Source organism: Camelus ferus, chromosome 35 (genome assembly GCF_009834535.1).
Source record: "Camelus ferus isolate YT-003-E chromosome 35, BCGSAC_Cfer_1.0, whole genome shotgun sequence".
Classification (NCBI taxonomy): Eukaryota; Metazoa; Chordata; class Mammalia; order Artiodactyla; family Camelidae; genus Camelus; species Camelus ferus.
Genome location: NC_045730.1, coordinates 10,158,077 through 10,179,683, shown reverse-complemented (window position 1 = coordinate 10,179,683; position 21,607 = coordinate 10,158,077). Strand labels below are relative to the sequence as shown.

General features: G+C 45.4%; 1 protein-coding gene across 1 annotated transcript in view; it reads left to right on the top strand.

The window, feature by feature from the left end:
• Positions 1-15,649, top strand: part of DNAJC1 (DnaJ heat shock protein family (Hsp40) member C1) — a 149,599-nt gene extending 133,950 nt beyond the window's left edge. Inside the window, exons 10-12 of the mRNA XM_032473809.1 lie at positions 11,350-11,398; positions 12,621-13,075; positions 15,419-15,649. Of these exons, the coding sequence (XP_032329700.1) occupies positions 11,350-11,398; positions 12,621-13,075; positions 15,419-15,487 (573 nt within the window). The 3' untranslated portion in view covers positions 15,488-15,649. The remainder of the gene's footprint in view (positions 1-11,349; positions 11,399-12,620; positions 13,076-15,418) is intronic.
• Positions 15,650-21,607: the final 5,958 nt, after the last annotated feature.

Here is a 21,607-nt window from a genome sequence, read left to right as displayed (position 1 = left end):
TCATTCTGACTGCTTTTGGAGGAAGATGCTGTGGCAGGAGATGTGTGGAAGCAGGAAGGCAGGCTATGAGGCTATTTCAGTTATCCTTGCAAAAGATGATGGTAGTGTGGACCGGGGTTATTGGCAGAGGTGGGAAAAGAGGTTGAATTCAGGATGTAATACACCAAAAGCATATTGTTTAGTTATATGTACTTGTAAGCATCAGAACTGTGACCAGAAATGAGTGCCTCTGGGGGTAGGGTACATGGCTTTTCATAGAAGCCCTTGTTGTAAACTGGTGATTTTTTTTTTTTTTTTTAGCTATGTACATTTTTTACTTTGATTTTTAAAACTACTTTTAAAAATTTAAAGAAAAAATATTTGACCTTTAGTATCTTTCCATGTCAATATATATGGCCCTACCTCATCCTTTTTATTTTTTTTAATAGTAAAAGCTTTGCTGATTTACTAATATAGGAAAAACAATCCTAAAATTTGTATGGGACCACAAAGGACCCCAAATAGCCAAAACAATCTTGAGAAAGAATAAAGCTTGGCGACATCACATGTCCTGATTGCAAAATATGTTATAAAGCTACAGTAATCAAACCAGTGTGGCACGGGCAGCTGACACCTAGGCCCAGGAGGGCAGTGGGAGTGCTCCACCTCTACCTGAAACACTTTCCAGACTGTCCCTTCAACAAAGACAGCTTTATTAGAGGATTTCTACAGCCATCTATTAATATTTTTGCCTGCCTATATATTCCCCTGTCAAAGAGCCTTGAGGGCTAATTTGAATGTTCTAGCAAAGGAATAACAGCCATGCGCAGACCCTTGTCCAGAAAATGTCCTCCCTTTATCTGGTTTAGTTTTCTTCCACAGAGGATGCCCCTTAAGGAGGAGAAAACAGAGTTTTGGAGAGGGAAGAACAAGATACCCACCCAGCCTGCTGTATTCTTAGACCCCTCACATGTCGGCAGGGTGACGGGTATTACTGCAGATCTCTGACACACAGTGGAGAAATCAGAGTACAACGGGCTTGAATCTTTACTAAGTTCACCTAGTTGGTGACTGACAGTAACTCAAGGGAAGTCATACAGAATTGGCCTTAAGAGGTGAGGCCAAACTCCCAAACTGTCAATTCACAATGTTTTGGATTGCTCTTGTCTTAATTCAGCCAATACTGATTTAGAAGTAAAAGACTTTTTCAAAACAATAAACAATAATTTTCTTTCTTATAAGCATAGTCCTCATTAACCTGAAATCTGTTGAATGAGTATGCAAGGAAATAACCAGATTGGAAGCTCCCTGAGGTGGGTGAGACTATGTCATATATACACCACTGTTCTCAGCATGGTGATACGCTAAGTCAGGCTTTGACTTGAAAGATAATTCTTTAATAATGTCACATCAAGTCATCACAGGATATTTGAACTAAAAAAGAAACCATTAATGCAGTATTTTATTTTATGGCTAAAGAAGTATAGTGGAAAGAGAACAGAATTTAAAAGAAAATCCTTAACCCTACCATTTATGGGCTGTGTGATTTTGCAGGTCCCATGTCACTCTGAGCTTCAGTGTCTTAGTCTGTGATATGAATTTCACAGCATAGCTAGAGGGTGAAATGTGATCGCATTATGAAAATACTTTGTTAATGTGAGCCATTACACAATTGTAAATCACTATAATAATCACTTTTATTGCAGATGTGAGTTCTAGAAAGAGGTAACATTTGTTCAAGGCGACAGAGCTAGTTAACAGAAGCCTGGGACTAAGAACCCAGGTTGTTTGACTCTTATTTAAGGCGCACTGTCCTACTGGTTAAGCAAAGACTTGATTTTTAACCCTGCATATAGGACAGCAGTATTGTCTGTCATGCCTAGATCAAATACCATTCAAAGTTTTCTGAGATTCTGGGCCAAAGGGGGATAAATTTGAGAGCAGAGTTTTTCATGTCCCAAGACACTAGCCAGTTCATGGAGCTGTAACTCCAGGGAGCACTATAAGCAGCTGCTTTCTCAGATGTCCTTTGAATATTTGAACTACAGAACTTCTCAAAGTCTCATTAATTGCTAACTGAATACTTGTTCATCTTCCTCCATGATTCAGTCAAGCAAAACATACTTGCAGATTACATGAAAACTTCTCTCTCTCTATATATATATCTCCCATTTACCATTCATAGAAGTTTTTTCTAGATCTTATTTAGTGTCCTATATTACTAATATACTGAGTTTGTAATTTGCACTCACTCATCAGAACCCTGTATCTTACACCAAGAGGATTTATCTTCTTTTTAAAGTCTAGATCCAATACACTAGTTACAGTGACATTCACTTTGAATACTATGGATTTTTTTTCATAAAGGAACTGGTTTCTCACAGTATAATCTGTGGTCTGGCACCATACTTTATTGTAGGGGTTTATTTTATTACCCTGAATTATTTGCTTAACTCTTTCTTATATGTATAGCTTAGAGACGAAGCAAGTCAGTAGACTGGTGACCCTTGAGCTGATGTTGATAAGAATTAATGCAATTTAAAATTGCTTCCTTTTGCTAAAAATGTGAGGATCCCATTAAAATAAGAGGAAAGTGGGTGAATATATGTTGGGTTCTTACAATACAATACCTTGCTGATAGACTAAAAATATCTGCAAAACTACACTACTGTCTGTTATTAGTATTTCCTCCCAGTAAATGGCCACCTGCATTACTTATAAAGCATTATTCAGAAAGTTAATGGAAGGCCCTCTTCGATAATGATTAAGATGAACATTGTTATTTCTTGTATTTTCTATCCAGACAGAGAATCCAGAGAAAAAGTTAAAGACATTGGAGAAATAATAAGAATGAATATCACTGCTTTCTACCAGTTGGAAACATTTTTCAGGTGTTTTATTTCATGTTTAGGTGTGCCCTTTTTGTTGGAAAGCTACAGTAGTTTCTGGTTATAATGAGTGCTAGATTCAGCAAAAAGCTGGCCAAAGTTAAATACAACTGAATGAAAATACAGTTGGTCCTTGAACAATGAGGGGGTTGAGGGCACCAATCCCCTGCACAGTCAGAAATCCTCATAACTTTACAGTCGGCCCTCTGGGTCCACAGTTCTGCACCCTTGGACTCAACCAGCCATGGGCCGTGTAGTACTTTGGTACATATTTATTGAAAAAACTCCACATGTAAGTGGATCTGCGCAGTTCTAACCTGTGTTATTCGAGGGTCAACTGTAATGGACTCCATAGTTACATAACATATTAACAGAATAGCTAAAATGTCATCAGGTCAGCCAGAATTTGGAAAAAAACCACCTGAGGTTATCCCTAGTAGTCAGCATTTGTTTTCTGAGTTATCTGAGGATGTCAGGAATGAGTATACACTTTATCTAGCTTAGAAAATTAGAAAATTCCTCAGTATGTTGAGTAGAGATACGCCACTGTGAAACTATCCTCTGATCCTAACTGTATCCTATGGAATATAATTTTCATTTTGCTAAGTTAATTTTCTGTTACTCTCATCAGTGTTTTCACTGAAAGGAATGAAACCTATTTTAGACTTTTTCATTCACTCCAGCCTAACCCCTATGTCCCAGATTTGATCATAGAGCCCCTATTCCATAAGATAACGAGTTAAAGCTGAGTTAAGAAACAATTGCATAAAATAATAGATATGTGATATTATTGCTGGGCCTGTAACAGAAGGGTAATATTTGTGTAATATATTTGCCAATAACAGCACAAAGAGGATGGGTGGGAGCAAAGCTGTGTGGGCTGAGTAAACTACTGCAGATGGCTAAGTAGTAATTATGAGAATGTATTACTGGGTTTGTAACGTGAATAGATAAAGTATGTATAATGGTCATACCACAACATAGGGGGAAAGGGAATAGAGCTACATAGAATTAATGTTTCTGTGCATCACTAGAATTAAGGTGGTATAAATCTGAAGCTGATTCTCGTAAGTTAAGATGTATATTATAAGCCCTAAAACAACGTCTAAAAAATAAACCTCAAAGTACAGTAAACAAATCATAAAATTAAAATGTTACATTAGAAAATACTTAGCAGTAATAGAGGAACAGAGGAACAAAAAAAAAGACATTTAAAAAGTTAAAAGAAACCAGTCTCAACTATACCAATAACAACTTTAAATGTAAGTGGATTAAACAATCCAATCAAAAGAGAGATTATCAGGATAATTAATCATGATCCCTGTGTGGTCCACAGGAGACACACTTTAGAATCAGAGATGGAAATAAAAGGATGGAAAAAAAGATACATTGTGCAAATAGCAACCATAAGGAAGCTGGAGTGGGTATACTAATGTTAGACAAAATAGACTTGAAAACAAAAAAGTTACTAGAGATAAAGAGGAACATTTTATAATCATCAAAAGGCCACTCCAGGAAAATGTAAGTCACAAGCATATGCATCTAATAGTAGAGCATCAAAGCAGATATAGCAAAACTGACATAAATGAAGAGAGAGATAGATGATTCGACAATAATAGTTGGAAATTTCAGTGCCTACACTTTCAATGATGGATAGAACCACGAGACAGAAGATCAGCAAGGAAGACTTGAACAATGTGATAAACTGGCTAGACCTGACAGATCTCTCTAGAAAACTTCACCCAACAACAACAGAACATAGATTCCTCAAGCAAACATGGAACATATTCCAGGACAGGCCATACGGTAGGCTATTAGACAAGTTGTAAAAGACAGAAGTAATACAGCATACATTCTCTGTTCCCAAAAGAATGAGATTAGAAATCAGTAGCAGGGAACAAAACTGGGAAAATCAATAGATTTCTGAATTAAAAGACCAATGAGTCAAAGAAAGAAAAAATCACAAAGGGAATTAAAATTCTTAAAGATAAATGAAAATAAAGACACAACACACTGAAATTTAAGGAATGCAGCTAATGTGGTCAGAGAGGGACATTTATCGCTGGAAGTGCCTTTATTAAGAAAGAACAACGATCTCAAACCAGTAATCTAAACTTCCACCCTAAGACACTGGAAACTATAAACTATACTTAAAGCAGAAGAAAGGAAATCATAAAAAGTAGAGCAGAACTTAATAGAGACTAGAAAAGCAATGGAGAAAAATCAGTAAATCAAAAAGCTGATTCTTTGAAAATATCAATAAAATTGACATTTAAATAGATTGACAACAAAGAAAAAGGACTCAAGTTAATAGAATCAGAAATGAAAAAAAGGCACATCACTACCAACCTTACAGAAATAAAAAGGACTGTAAGGGAATACTATGAACAAGTGTAAGCTAAGAAATCAGATACCTGTTTTTCTAATAGATATAGATGAAATGGACAAATTCCTAGAAGGACATTAACTAGTAAAACTGAATCAAGAAGAAATAGACAATTGAAATAGACCTAAAACAGGTAAAGAGATTGAATTAGTAATTTAAAAAGTTAAAGACCTAGTCACAAAGAAAAGCCGGGCCCAGATGACTTCACCACTGAATTCTTCCAAACATTCAAAGAAGAATTAATACCAAAATTCCACACACCTTTCAAAAAATAAAAGAGGGCAAATACTTCCCAACACATTTTATGAAGCCAGTATTACCCTAACACCAAACAAAAGACATGAGAAGAAAACTATAGACTAATATTTATGAATATACATGCAAAAATTCTCAACAAAATATAGCATACCAAATCCAGCAGCTTATAAAAATAATTACATACCCTAATCAAGGAGGGTTATCGCAAGAATGCAAAGTTGATTCAATAGCTGAAAATCAGTTAATGTAAATTCATCATATCAGTAGAACAGAAAACAAGATCATCTCAAAAGCAGCACTTGACAAAATCCAATGCCCTTGCATGATAAAAACACTCAACAGATTAGGAACAAAAGGGAAGTGCCTCGACCTGACCAAGAACATCTACTAAGACCCCACAGGTAACACCATGCTTACAGGGGAAAGAGCGGATGTCTTCCTGCTAAGATCAGGAACAAGGCAAGGATGTCTGATCTCACCACTTCTATTCAACACTGTCATGGAGGTTCTAGCCAGGGCGGTTAGGCAAGAAAAAGAAATATAATTGAAAAGAAAGAAATAAACTCTCCCTACTTGCAGATGACATGATTTTATATAAACAAAAATATTTTATTTTGACATCCCTGCAATGAACAACCTGAAAATGAAAGTAGTAATTTCATTCACAATAGTATCAAAAAGAATACAATAACTTGGGAATAAATTTAACAAAAGAAGTACAAACTTGGGCTTGGAAAACTATAAAACACTACTAAAGAAGATCTAGATAAGTGGATCATGGGCCTGTTCATGGATCAGAAGATTTAACCTTGTCAAGATTGCAGCAGTCCCCTAAAAGTAAGCGCTGAAGCTGTACACCTCTCAGGAGAAAGTAGAAGGGCAAATCTTGATGACTTTGGATTTGGCAAAAGGGCTTAGATATGATACCGAAAGTCCAAGCAACCAAAAAAAAAAAAAAAAAAATTTTGGACATCATCAAAATTAAACTTTGATGCTTCACAGGACACCAGTAAGAAAGTGAAAGGACAACCCACAGAAGGAGAGGAAATATTTTCCAATCTTTATCTGATGAAGGACTTTCATCCAGAATATATAAAGAGCCCTTACAACTCAGTAACGAAGACAAATCACCCAGGTGAAAAACGGACAAAGGATTGAAATGGACATTTCTCCAGAGAAGATATACAGATCACTAATAAACACATGAAAAAAAGTTCAGTATCGTTAGTCACTAGGGAAATGCAAATCAAAACCACAAGATACCACTTCACACCCACTGGGATGTGCAGTAAGACCAAACAACGGATAATAACAAGTTTTATGAAAGACGTAGCAAAATCAGAAGCCTCATATACTGCTGATGTGAATGTAAAATGGTGCAGCCACGGTGGAAAACAGTCTGGCAGTTCCTCAAAAAGTTAAACATAGAGTCACCATTTGACTTAGCACTTCCACTCCTAGGTATATACTCAAGATAAATGAAAACATGCCCACACAAAAACTTACACACAAATATTTATAGCAGCATTATTCATAAGAGCCAAAAGATGGAAACAACACAAACACTTACCAACTGATAACATGAATAAACAAAATGTGAAAAATCCATACAATGGAATATTATTCCTCAATAAAAAGGAATGAAGTAGTGATACATGCCTGCAACTTCGATGAACCTGGAAAACGTTACCCTACGTGAAAGAAGCCAGCCACAAAAATTCACATATTATAGGATTCTGTTCACATAAGTTGAGAATAGGGAAATCTACAAAGACAGAAAGTAGATTTGTGGTGTTTAGTGCGTGACAAGGGATGGGGTGGGATGAGGAGGGAGAATGGTAGCTAAAGGGGACAGCAGTTCTTTCTGAAGTGATGAAAATACTCAAAAGTGGGCCATCCTGATGGTCTCACATATTTGAATATACTGAAAACCACTGAATTGTACAGTATGCGAATTATTTCTCAGTTAAGCTATTTAAAAAAGAAAAAGAATAAGGGAAGTCTTTGTATACTATTCTGGAATAATCTCCAAAATATTTTGTTAAATAAGAAAACAAGATGCAGAAGAAAAAACAAGAATGATTCCATTTCCTATACATAGGTTGTATATCCTATAGTTACCTGAACCTATGTGTTAAAATTCATAGAACTGTACAATGAAAGAGAAAAGGGTAATTTTATTGCATGATAATGTAAAAATATAAAATTTTAAAAAATATACAGTAGAAATTGAGATGGGGGAGAATTGTCACCAGAATTGGTAGCCCTGGTAGTGGACATTAGGGAAGTCTTCAAGAGGAAAGTCACAGTTGAGAGTACCCTGAAGGATGGTTTTGCTCTGGATGGATAGATACTTAAACAGAGGTTTGATGAAGAAAGGAAAATCACTTCTGACAAATGTTAACAGTGTCCAAGACTGCAGGGTAGGGAATTTCTGACCATCTGGGGGGCGTTAATTGTTTTAGTTTGCTGGAAGGAAGGATGCGTACAGGAAAGAGAACAGATCAGACTGTGGGTTACCTTGCACATCGAGGTGAGAATTGAACACTTTATTGTCATTGATGGGCCGTCAAAGATATTTGAATAGAACTCTGCCTTAGGGATGTTGTTCTATAGGAACTACTAGTAAGTAAGTTGTGGAACAGTTAGAATGCTGTTGTATGAATTCAGTCAGGTGAGACTGGAGGACAACACAGGAAGTGGAGATCTGACAGAGAAGGGAACAGGTGGCACCAATCTTGTGAGGAGCATGGTGGCTGACTGGGGAGGGAGGAAAAATGTCCAAAAGCTGATTATCTGGTTTCGAGCCTGGGTGACTGGGAAGATAGAACTACCACTAAGAAGAGGAAGGAAGAGCAGAGAAGGTGATGAGCTTAGCTTGGGCTCTGTTAGTTTGAGGAGCTAGGAGACCTCTACATAAGAGACTTCATGGCAGTTGGAGAGGGAACCACGTGGTAGTCGGCACCGCATCTGCAGATTCAACCAACCTCAGATGGGAAATACTTGGGGGAAAAAAGTTCAGAAAGTTCCAAAAAGTGAAACTTGAATTTGCCCCACATGGGCAACTACTTAAACAGCATTTACATTGTATTAGGTATCGTAAGTAATCTAGAGATGATTTAAAATATACAAGAGGATATGCCTAGGTTATATGCAAATACTATGTCATTTTTTTTTCTTTTTTCTTTTTTTTTTCTTAGGGAAAGAGGTTTATTTATTCACTTATTTTTTTAAGTGGAGGCACTGGGGATTGAACTCAGGACCTTGTGCATGCTAGGCAGGCACTCTACCACTGAGCTGTCTCCCAGTACTACGTTATTTTAGATAAGGAACTTGAGCATCCTCGAGGAGGGTCCTGGAACCCAGTCCCCAGGGAGACCGAGGGACAACTGTATAGCACAAAGAGAACTTGGCCTATTTCCTCACCTATAAAATAAAGACATTTGGATTCAAAAGGCAGTATGTTAAAGTGGTCAAGAACAAATATTTTAGAGCCTGACTTGCCTGGGTTCAGCTACTCATTGGCCTTTTAATTGTGGACCTATTCTCTCTGGGCCTCAGAATTCTGTAAAATAGGGATAATTATATACCTATGTAATATGGCTGCTGAGGAGTATGTGTACACACACATCTTATTTAGAACAATGTCTGGCACATAGAAAACTTATTGTTACACAGATGAAGTCCTTTTCAGATCTGATGACCCGTTGTCATGTGGTCAATTTCTTTGAGACTGGCATGCCAAGGCAGAGTCGGGGGCCAGGGATATAGATTAATCATTTCTTTCTTAAGTTTCACTGAACAGATGGTGTGAGATACCAAAGGGGAAAGAACGTATGAAAGGCAAAGACAGAATGTTGAAGAGAACTGTATCATGGAGCACAGGGAGGAGTGCGTAGCGGGGGCCAGTGAAGGCCAGGGAAGGAGCGTCCACAGAAAGGGAGAGGCAACCGTGGGATGGAAAAGACACCTCCAAGGAAGACAGTCTTCCAGAGCAGAAAACCACCTTGAAGGTGTGAAAGTGTATGAGATGTATCTGAGGGACAGGGAGAAGCTGCAGACAAAAGCAAAGCAAAGTAATGGATGGGACACAGTTCAGTAAGGATTCAAGAGGAAGGAAGATGGTTTCTTTGAATTGAGATAAAATGTGGGAAAGATATATGGTGATGCAAAAAAAAAATTTGAGTTGGGAAAGTTGAAAGTCAAGGAAGCTCATGTTGGATAAACTATTTTTTTTTCCATAAAATAAGAAGCAGGGTCATTCATAGAGAGGAAGGTAGGGAATAAAATTGAAGAGCGTTTCTAAGCAGCTTTAAATATTTCCTCTGATTCTGCCCTTTCTGTGAATGGAAAACAAATGATCCACATCAGTTATAACCGGTAATATTCACTGAGCCTTTAATATCTGCTAGGTATCATGCTAAGAGTTATTTCCAACTTAACACATCCCTAACAGACAAAGGTATTACTAGTTTTATCCACATATTATGGAGGGTCACACGCGAAACAGAGAAAGGATTGGAAATGCTCCAGGTTACCCAGCTAGTAAGAGGTGGAACCAAGACTGAACATGAGCTGTAGCTCTGAGCTCTTCACAAGCATGCTTTCTGAGGTTTTACTCTGAAATTTCATTAAAGCAGTGAAGTACTGGTTCAAGAATTTACATGGATTAATGACATGGAATACAAAGTATAGAAAAATAGCCCATGTATACAATGGAAAGTAATTTTAATAAAGTTAAGATTTTACATAAAGGATGCCTTGTTTAATAAATGCATTGGGGCAATTAACTATCCACTTTTAATTTTTTAAATTAATTTTGATCTCCTGTTTAAAACATATAATAGAAATCAGAACAGTGGTTGTCTACAGGAGGGTAGAGATGGGCTTAGGGGCACAGGGAACTTTTTGGGGTAACAGGAATGTTCCATAATTTGATTAGAATGTTGGTCACATGGATCTTTTTTGGGGTCAAAACTTACTGAAATGTACATTTAAATCTGTACATTCCGTTCTGTGTAAATTTTATCTCAGTTTTTAAAAGGGAACTCTATCTGTAGATCTCCAAGACATTGTAAAATTTTTAAAAAGCAAGCTATAGGGTAAGATAATATGATACCATTTATGTAATGGAAAGAGAACAGAATTATTTCTGTGGCTCCACACTTGTGTTTATAAATGTCTCACAGTTCTTGGGTCCAGCTGCCCAAGTCCACCACAAGGTCCTTCCTCTAGTGTCTTATGTGCTCTTAGAATTTCTTTCTGGGATGCAAGGAAAAGAAATACTTTAATAATAACATCATTAGCTTAAGAGTATATTTCCTCACTGTTCATAATACTCATTGGTATAATATTCTCCAGTGAAGTTTTTTTTTTTTTTTTTTTTTTAAGTAAAAGCAAGGTTATTTGGAGAGATACACATTCCATTGGCAGAATGCAGTTAGTCTCAGAAGGCAAGAGTGGCTGAAAGATACTTTCTTCCAGGAAATTCTAAGTAAAAAACATCGCCTGTGTGTATAGTGATTTCAAAACTAGTATATCTTTAGAGGCACCTTGGATAATGCCACTGTCCTGAACCAGAAGTAATCAGGTGACCTGAGTTCTCATTCTGACTCTGCCACTTGATTAGATGGATATTTTGGAGCAATTCATTTACTCTCTGGGCTTTGATTTCCTTGTTGGTTAAAAAAAATGGATTGAACTGATGGCTGAAGGTCCATCCAGGCCTAAGATTCAGAAAACCCTATTCATTCATCGGACCGTATATAAATTAGGTCCCTTGACCCACAAGAGACATGTGGAAAGTAAGATTTTCTCTGCTTTTGTATTTTGAAACAGGTGACAACCAAAGCCAAGCAGCTGAAGGATTCAGTTACCTGCTCCCCAGGTGAGTGAACACCCACGTCATTCCCGTTAATCTTAAAGTAAATCCCTTTTTTATAACAACTTCTTTTAATACGATAGTCAAATTGTTTTGCCCAGTGGACTCTACTGGTCATCTCCCTAAAAGGCGCTGAATTGCAGGCACCAGCAGGCTAACCCAGCCCTGCACATGTAGTGCTGCTAAGATGTATTTAGTAAGTTTGCAGAACTGTAAAACCTGTTCTTCTCAAGTGTTGGTGGCGGGTCACCACCGCACACCCAGTGTCCATCAGGAGGCACCCAGCATCTTCCCCAAGAGTCTGTGTTTCTCGAAATCCGTTTCCTCCAAGACTAACTAGAATTTTGTTAGCGTCCCCGTACTGTCTGCTTGGAACCAGGAAGTAAGAAAATGCCTCCTAACCTTCCTGCTCCACTTACATGCAGGTCCCTGTACCAGCCAGGGACCAGCAAACCGTGCGATCTGAAACGTCTGCCCGGAAGGGCTCTGGGGAAGAGGGCAGTTCCAGATTGCTTTCCTACCAATACGGCTACTGGTCTGGGTGTGGACGCAGAAACGGGCAATGAGTGTTTTGAGAAAGAAGCTCCCCCAAGACAGTCTCCAGAAGTGTGTTCTCGAAACGGCAGTGTGGGGTGGGCGCAGACAGATCTTACCAGAGCATCGAGGTGTCCCCAGTGTGTGAGGAGATCGGGTAAGGGGGTCTCTGAGATGACACCTGTCGCTGGGAGGGGCCGTTTGTTTGCCCTTTTCTGTCGAGCGCAGCACCGGTGGGGGGTGGGGGGAGGGAGGAGAGGGGGCTTGACGCAGAGAGCAAGTGTCCCCAGCGCAGGAGGCCAGCACGGTCACTCTGTGCTCGTGGAATTAATAACAACTCTGGGTTCTGAACTGCATCCTTCCTCACCTAGAAAGTAGCCCGGGTGTCCCTTCCCAAAGAGAACTTTGCATCCTCTGATCACAGTCTGACTGTAAACACTCACTAATCCTCAGAGTGGAGGGAAGGACAGACATGGAATCAGACAGAACCGGGTTCAAACTCCACCTCTGCTGTTTTCTGAGGCTGACTTTCCTCCTCCGTAAAGTTAAGATAGTTGATACCTATCTCTCTAGAATAGTGTGAAAAATAAGTAAAACAATACATGCAAAACGCCTAGCCCACCGGCTGCTGCGTTGGGGCAGCCTCTGTCACTCTTGCCCCCTGAACTGACCTGCTGTATGTCCTTCCTCGCAGGAATGGTCAGACTCTCTGAACTGAGGGCAACAGCCCAGAACTCCAGGCCCAGCAGGCCCGCTGCCACCTTGCCGGATGACATCATCACCCGGAGAGAAGAGGGCGAGCAGGCGGAGGAGGAGGGCGCGGAGGAGGAGGGCGAGGAGGAGCGGGAGGTGGAGGCCACGGGCGCGGACAGCCGGCCCCGGAGGCGGAGGCCAGCGCGGCTCCCGGAGGCAGCCACAAAGGCGGAACCGGAGGAGAAGGTCCGAGGCAAGAGGCAGAAGGACTTCGACCTGTCAGAACAGAACGAGTCCAGTGACGAGGAGAGCCCGAAGAGGGAGCGAGCGCGGGCTGCAGAGGAGCCCTGGACTCAGAACCAGCAGAAACTTCTGGAACTAGCATTGCAGCAGTACCCAAAGGGATCCTCTGACCGCTGGGACAAGATAGCCAAGTGTGTCCCGTCCAAGAGTAAGGTGGGTGACGCCGAGGAGGAAGGCCCGGCCCCAGCTCTAGAAGCGGGGCTGCGGCCGGTTCCAGCCCGCCCTCCTCCCGGCGCCCCTGTCTGTCTGTCTGTCTGCAGCTGCCCCCGGTCGTTACCGGTTACCGCCCAGGAGGTCTCCCGATGGCGTGCGCATCGGTGCCGCGATGGGTTAGTGTAAACGAGGTCGAGTCTGACTTTAACCATTATACAGACTCAGCGAAAAGCCCACGCATAGAACGGTCAACTTGCCTGGCAACAACCCGGCCAACCTTCTGGAGCGTTGGCTCCGCGGGGGGACAGTCTGAGAGCAGCAGGGGCAGCGTCCTCAGGGCCTGGAGGGCCAAGGGGGCCCGGGCTCGTCAGCGGTGGGTCCGCAGCTTTCTCAGAATTACAGGCCCTCTTAGCAGTTCCCCAGGCCTTAACCAGGGGGCGCGCGTGGCAGACGGTGTTACCACGGTCCCCAGCCCTGAGTGTCGCTTCATCTGGACATACCAGGGGCACCTGTTGACCAGAGGCCGGAGGTGGTGCTGGGGGGATGGTCAGCAAGAGGTTGACTGGTGTCAGGATCCAGCTTGTCTCTGTAGCCTTGACTGTTTACTTACAATAGACTTTCCTCCCTGTTTGCACTTATTTGCTTAAATACATCTGCCGACAGTTTCCAGATAACAGCTCAGACGGGAGGGAAGACGGGCATCCCCGTGGAAGGTCAGCCTGGACCCTGCCTCCGTCTCTCGCTCCAGCAGTCCTGAGCTGTAGGGCCTCATGGTGTGATCTTTTCAACCCAGGCCTTTCCTGACACAGTCTCCTGGGCTTCTTTCCTTCATCTGAGGCACCAGGAACATGGAGAAATCAAGAGAACTAGTCTCTCCTGCCTTCTCTGCCTGTCCCGCAGTGGCCTGTGGGCATGCTGACGTTCATTTACATTCTTACTTTTTTAAAATTGAGATTCACTGTTGGGAAATCTAGCTCGTGACCATGAATGTCCCCATGTGTACAGGTCTAGTTTTCTATCACCTACTTTAAAATGATGAAGTTGAGAATTCCTGGGGAGAAAAATAAACCATTAACAGTTGATCTATTTGAGAAACACAGACCCTCCCACCCTCTCTCACTGTCCTGCCAAGGCATTTCCCCTGAATTTCTCCAGCATCTGTCAGGACACAGGCATTTACATGTATGACACTGACACTGGCTTCAGGTGAAAGAGCTGGAACCCTGGATTCCTAGGGATGGGACACTCAGAAACTGTGGCCTGGGGTTTGGAGACCTTCCTGTTTCACGTGGAAGGTTTTGCACTTTCACGGTCCTGCAGACACACCCTTTAGGCCTTGACGTTAGAGCCAGGTCTGGGGAGCTTGCCTGCCGCTCATCCACTATGGTGGGGCTCCCTGGAAGTGGCCCGCAAGTCACTGGGAGTCCTGGCCCTGAAGGCAGAGCCTCTGCCCAAGGCCCACGCGGCCCGGGCTCCTGGCCGGCCTGGCGCCTCCCCCAGTGGGGTGCTGGGCCCCGCGTGCTCGGTGTCCAGCCCTGGGCGCCCCAGCCTGCAGCAGGGCTGTTAGGGAGAGGCTGACATTTTAGGTGGGTGCTCTGGGGATGCAGAGGAGGCCCTTCCTTATTAGAAGATTCTCTCAGAAACTGCAGACAGGGAACACTGTTCTCTTTCAGGGCAGCTGATAAAGTCACCTGCCGCGGAGCAGAAACCAGTTTGCGTTTGACCTTACGTTGGTGAAGGCTTACAGTGCCACTGGGGTATTTTTGAACAGAAATGGAAGTGGATTCTAGATAGTGTCTTGTGATAAATAGGAGAGCAGTGAGGCCCCTCCCCTGCTTAATCCAGGGGTCCCCACCCCAAGGGGTGACAGCGACCGGCAGCTGGGGTCTGAGCTGGCACCTCTGCAGCCTGGCAGGCCGGCCGACCTCCATGGGGCTGGGACGGGCCAGAGGGAGGACTGGTTGCACTCCAAGCCCCACCCCTCACCGCTGGAAGGGCCCTGGGGGAGGCAAAGCCAAAGGAGGTTAATACTGTTGATGCCTGGCCTCAAGGTTTTTGGTTTCTCTGAAGTAACGTGCTGTGATGAAATAGTGAAATGATAAGATGCTAAATACCACTGGTGAGCGTGAGGTCATGCTCACAGTAACCGCCTCTGCACCACAGACTGCAGCCACCAGTCCCCCCCACCCCCCGTGCCCTGCACACCTCCTGCCCAGCTCAGCCGGGAGCCCCCAGGGGGACAGGAGAGCCCTTGTCTGCGCCGGGCAGGCAGGCTGGCTCACCACACAAGGGTCACGCTGACTGTGGGAGTAACTGTCCCCTCTCCTCTCTCTCTCTCTCCAGGAAGACTGTATTGCTAGATACAAGCTGCTGGTTGAACTGGTCCAAAAGAAAAAACAAGCTAAAAGCTGAATCCTCTGGAAGATGATGTTTACCTTTATTTCCAAAATGATTATTTTAAAAATCTTATGCAGAAATTTGCATTTTGTACCTCAGTATTTCTATATGTCATGTGCCTTAGTAAAAAAAAAAATTAAATTTAAAATAAATGTTGTGCTACATTGTTTAAACAAATACTGTGTTAAAGGAGACAAAACAGATGTGGGTATTTTATGGGTTATTTTTCCCTTCATCACTGCAAAGTTTAATTTCCTGGGGAGCAAACTGAACAGTGCTTTCTAGCAGTCAGGCAAATGTATGATTTTGAAGGAACATGAGTGAACTAATGTGTAAGAATTAAGACTTAACTGTGTTACTTTGACCAAAGAGCACATCACTTACTGAGTGTTTCGGTAGCAGGATGCCAGTGTGTGGGGAGAAAAAAACCAGCCTGGTATTGAGCTAGCTGGCTAGGAATAGCGTGGGGTTAATCTTAATTGTATGTATGTGCATATGTTATGTGTATCTAGAAAAAAAAATAAGCCTAAATGCACAAGGACATAGGTAATAAGGTCTAAGTAAAGGTGGTTTGGTAGAAATACATCCCCAGCGGATAGAATTTCCAGAGAACACGCAGGCAAGGTTTTTAGGAACTGATGACACTGGGTCCCACTTTCTTGTGCTGTTCGTTTTGACTGAACTGTCACCGTTGGCTGAGTGTTCTTTTTTAAATCTGTCATTTGCTCAGGGCTTGGAAATAGTTTGCTAAAGTACAAACTGCCTAAACTTGAAAACCATTAAGATCACCAGAACATGTTTAAGGGAGGTGATTTGATAAAATATCTATAAAGACATAGGTTTTCTCTAAGGATGGAAATGAGGTTAGTTTCCTGAAGAAGGTTCGGGTGGCAGCGGCCACCACTGACTCCGTGACCTTCCAGCCGGAGGACGTGCACACCAGGTAAGCCTGAGCCCCTGCCAGTGACACCGGACTCTGACGCTGTGGGCAGCTCGCCAGCTCGGAGACGTCAGAGAGCAGTGGAAAAACAGCAACGTGCCACTAACTGGCTCGAAGGCACTGTTTTCACAGAAGAGGCTGCCGGGGTGGCACTGGGGCCGACAGCTCTCCCCCCAGAACTCTCTCCTGGAGCCACAGGGCTGTGAGGTTGTCACTGTGCACTCACTGCGGGCCAAGTCCTACGTCCCTGTTCACAGGGGAAGACTTAAAGGAAAAAGCTGCTGCACAGAGGGAAACAGAAGAAGATTGTTCTGGCTGCCTTCCGGGCCCTGGGTCCATCCTGTCCCCGAGTCCAGCGTCAGGCCTGTCTTCCATAAAGCTTGGCTGTCCACCCTGTGACATCCTGTGAGCATCCTTCCATGACATCGCTGTTTCACTTACGGAACTTTCAGCTGGGTTTCTGTCTCACACACACACACCCCTAACTCCCGCCACAAGTTTTCTGAGCTTTCAGTGTGGGGAGAGCCCCACCGGGCTCAGAGATGCCGTAAGAAGTACAGTCTAGGATGAAGTCCCCTTGTTTGCCAACCAACCTCATCTTTTGTGGATTCATTAAGGAGTCCCTAACACAGTTTTCTCCTGATGACTGGCCCTGCCACCAGCCCCTTTAAAGGAATCAGAAAGGGGCCCTTTCTGCGTGGCCACCCCTGTTGGGGGGACTCAGCGGCTGAGTCGTGCTGAAGTAGGGCCGGTGGGCCGGTGGGCCGGGCTCCGAGCGCACACTGGAGACCCCCCAGGCTCAGTTTGAGAGAAGTCACCTCGGTGCAAGGGCACCTCCGAAAGAGCTGCACGACACATGTCGCGTGGGGACCAGGCCCGGCACCCCCTTCCTGCCCCCGGAGAAGCACTCCCCAGGCCCGCCCTTCGCAGCGCTGCCTGTGCGCCTCTCTCTCCCTTCACACCTCTGTAGTGCCTTCTTGTACCTCTTTTTCTTGATTCCTTATGTGGAAAAATAGGGAATAACGCTGGCTGCTGCTGGCGGTTAGGATAATCTGGCTCAGTGAAAACAATAACCAGCCTTTTTCTATCTGACCATCCAGGCTTCCCGCTCCGGAATTTTCAGCGGCTGTCCACACAGGGCGCAGGGCACACGGGCCCCAGGCGCTCGTCCCCTCGCAGGCTGGAATCCCCACCTGGGCCCAGGGAGTCCTGGGCCACTGTGTGGACTCCTGGGGGTCTGGGAACCCTGCAGAAGGTACGCAGAATCTTCTTTTTGTTTTGAATGTGTAGTTTTCTGGAGAGAGGGTCCACATCTTTCTTTAGGTGCCCAAAGGGTTTCTCACCCCAGTTAAGAGCCTCTAATCTGGGATTCACCCTCGTGCAGCCCACGGAGGCCCCAGGTGGAACAGGGAGACTCCTCTGATGTGGCCTCTGACAGAAAAGACCCAGCACTCTACCTCCTCATCCTTTGGGGTCCTCGCCCCACTAGGTGCAGGGGCAGGGCCTGCTCTTGCTGGGTCTGGAAGACCCTGGGCTGGCTGGGCACATCCTCTACCCTTTGCCCAGGCTTCTGCCTCTACCCAGCCCCCCGGTAGGGCCTCCAGGGGGCCAAGGCTCAGGGGCGTCTGCCCTCATCTTCCCAGGGGATCAGGTCTTTTATCCTGGAGTAATTTGCATTTACTTTGTCCAATGGGGGCAAAATCTCACAGCTCCATCGTCACACCTCTGACACCCCCATTTTCAAGCCCATTCTTTCATTTGTCCTTGTGAAACCCCTGACTGTTCCAGCAGGTTCCCGCCCAGCATCCAGTTCGCAAAGGCACAGGCCTTGCACACTTGTCTCCTGGACTGATCCACGTGTGTCTGGCAAACATCCCAACCCACAAGACGAGATATGTTTCGACTGGAACATAGCGGCCCGCAGTCTCACTCTTCTGGATTCCCGTCTCAGTTCAGAACGAATCATAAGCAGCCTTTCCCTGTCCACGTTCTGGATGCCTTAAGAATGCCTCTTGCCTCTTGGTATGTGCCAGCCCCACCCCCAAGCCAAGCCCACCCACCCCTTTGAAAGTGGAGACCTAATCCCTTTAAAACACCATCAGCCTGACTCACATCTCTAGGGTATTCCTTGTAGTTGTTTGCTTTAGCAGTTTACATTCTTCCTATAACTTAAATGGCACAGTTAAAATTGTGATGGTCTAAACACACGGAGTGACTGTATGTCCCAGGTGGCCCAGGACAGTCCCAGTTTATCCTGTCTCCGTGCACCCAGCTGGGATAGCATGTCACACAGGCACCCCGTCTGTGAGGGACTTCTAACAGATGGTCCATCCCGAGATCCCAGAGGGTCTCCCAACTCCCCCAGGAGGATGGGTGGCTGACCGCGTTGTGCTGCAGGGACACGAAGGAGTCAGAGCCCATCCTGAGCAGGGCCTCCTGCCGCGGCTTTTCCTGCCCTCAACAGGAGGGCTCCCTTGTGGCTCCCTGGGCTGCCGGGTTGTACAGGGACCCCAGAGGCGGGGAAGCCCTATGCCAAGGGCAGGGATGCTCAGTGCTGGCCGAGACGAGATAGGCCTCCCTGCCCCGTGAGTCCACCTGTAGCTCCGAACACAGCACGGCTGGCCTGGAAGCCACCCCACTGTCTTGGCAGGAGTCCCAGCCTCCTGTTTGAGTAAACTGCTTGGCCTTCAGCCTTCAACTTTATTCACTGGGGAACTAAATTAACACGCTGTAAAACCGAGCCACTGCAATTATTTTCCTCTGGTCTGGAGGAAAAAAGAATGGCTTCGTGTAGAACACAAAGAGGGAAAGCACTTAAGCAATCTGATTCCCAGGGGAAGCTGTTAGTGTCTGAAAGTCCAGTAAAGAGAGCTGGGCTGGTCCCAGTGCGGTTACTTCCCCCTGTGGAAGAGGGGTGATCGGGCCACACCCCTCCTTCCTCCGGGGGCGCTGCAGGGACCCTCAAGTCTAGCCCCTTACTTGCGCCCTCCACTGCGTCCTCCCACTCCAGAAACTGCTGCAGGAGTGAATGAAAATACCCAGTCTTTCTGCAGGAACTTGACTGCCCGCCTTTCGCCCTCACAAAACCGCCCCAAGCCGTGGTGTGAAGATCAGTGTCTCCTGGATCATTACAGGAGTTAACTCAGCTGAGCCCGTCTTTGCTAAGTACAGGTTAAAAAAAAAAAAATCCTACTTTTCCAAAATGAAATGGACAGAGATTTGGATGACAATGAGGGAGTCATCTTTGAATTTTTACGTCCTAACGTACAAAGCAAAATGAACAATCATGTTTTCCGTCATTGCTCAAAAAGGAATCTTTTGTAAAATTTAAGATAAAATATCAAATTGTTGATCCCAAATTATCTTGCTTCCAGTCTGTCTCACAAAGGCAGGTGTTACTGCGGTGACCAGAAGGTGCCTCCAGACTTCTGACCACAGCTTTATCTTCATTTTCAAGAGGCTTGGCCTAAGAAACCCTGGGTGGAACTCTCCACTTGGGCTAAACTGAGGTCTATCCTGTGATGTAAAAACTGGAATCAAAGACCTGGATGTGGAAATGTTTGCATGGGGCTGCCTTTCCCAAACAGGAAAGAGGAGGATTCGGGCCTGGGATGGGACGGGATATACTCAGTGAACCCAGACTTGCTTTAATCCTGGGATCTGTCAACTCCAAACCCTCCCCCTGCTCGGCACCCGCGCCTGGCAGCAAAGAAACCAGTCGACGTTTGCAGCGAGCTGCAGGCGGCCGGGGGAGGCGGGAGCCGAGGCGGGGGGGTGGGGGCGGTGCGGCTGGACCCTCCCGCGAGCGTGGTGTCTTTCCTGGTCTCGGCTTGGACTTTGACTCCAAACCAGAACCAGAGCTGCAGTGATGGAGAAAGACTATTCTGGTGGAGGAGTTAAACGTGGGTCATAAATCAGAAGAAAGTAAAGAAACACCCAAGAACCTGAGAAGCGCGCAGCTGTGAGAGTGGCGGGCGGGGAGCCGGCGGTTTACGAGGTCGCGACACTGCACTGAGTCCCCAATAAAACCCAAGAGCGAGCTTTTACGTCCGCGATTAAAATGTCAAAGGCTCACACTGGGCTGAACAGCAAGGCCACCGGACCCACGGCTGGGAGAGGCTCGGGCGGCCTCCGCAAGGCCCTGGACGGGAGTCGCCCTCCGCGGGCTTCGGGAGCTGCGGGGCTTCAGCCAAGAGCCCGGGAGGGAGGAGGGCGAGCCGAGCCGGGAGGGGCCGCGGGCCCAGGAAGGACCCGAGAGCAGCCCGTGGCGCCAAGGTGGGCGGGCTCTCGGTCCAGGCAGCACAGGGACCCGCCCCCAGAGCACCGAGGTCCGAAGGCCGCCCAGACGCTCCGCCTTCACTGGCGGGGCTGGAGAAGAACCGGCCAGGAAGGAGAACCACCGGCCTGGCCAAGAGTTTGCAAAGAAAATGTGCGCCTTATTTTGTGCAAAGAATCCTCTGCACAGGAAAGAGTTCAGCTGCAGAAACACCTGTCTGTGCTTGCTCTGGGATGAGAGCGGGAGAACCAGAAAGATCGCTGCAGCAGGAGCAGCGGCGGTGCCAAAAATGTAAAAACCTCCTAATTAATCCGTCTGCTTGTTAAGTGAGCCAAGTGAAAAACAGCAGATGCATCAATCAGAATTTGAGAGAAGCCAAATTAACTCGCTCAGCAAAAAAGTGAACGTCTTGCTTTAAACTTTACAAGGCACCAGCACAGTCGAAACACTGCGCGCCTCCTGCTGCCAACTGCGCGGGGCCGTCTTTCCCCGGGGCTTCACCTGGCCCAGCAGTGCCGCCCGGAACACGGGGTTCGGCCCCCTTGTCGCCTGCCCCTGTTCCTCACGCCACCCAGCTGCTCCCGCTCACGTCACCACAGGCCTTTCTGACCACTGGGACCAGGGGCGTTTTCAGGTTTGGTCTTCAGTCCTGATGGCCAGTGGTGGTGTCACCTTCCAACTTCCCTCGGCCTCCAGTGCTTTAAGGAAGTGGATGTAATTTTCAATAAAACATGGGGCTCTCCCGGCCCCTCCTCAGACCTCTGTGCAGACGCTTCATCTCCCACCTGCCCTTTACACCTTGGGGTCCCCAGGGGCCCGTTCTCCAGGACCCTCCTCACCGCCCGCCTGGACCAGCTTTCTGGTTCCCAAGCCCCAACCACCACCTACCTACCTCTGCTCTAGGGAGCCGGGTGCTTCC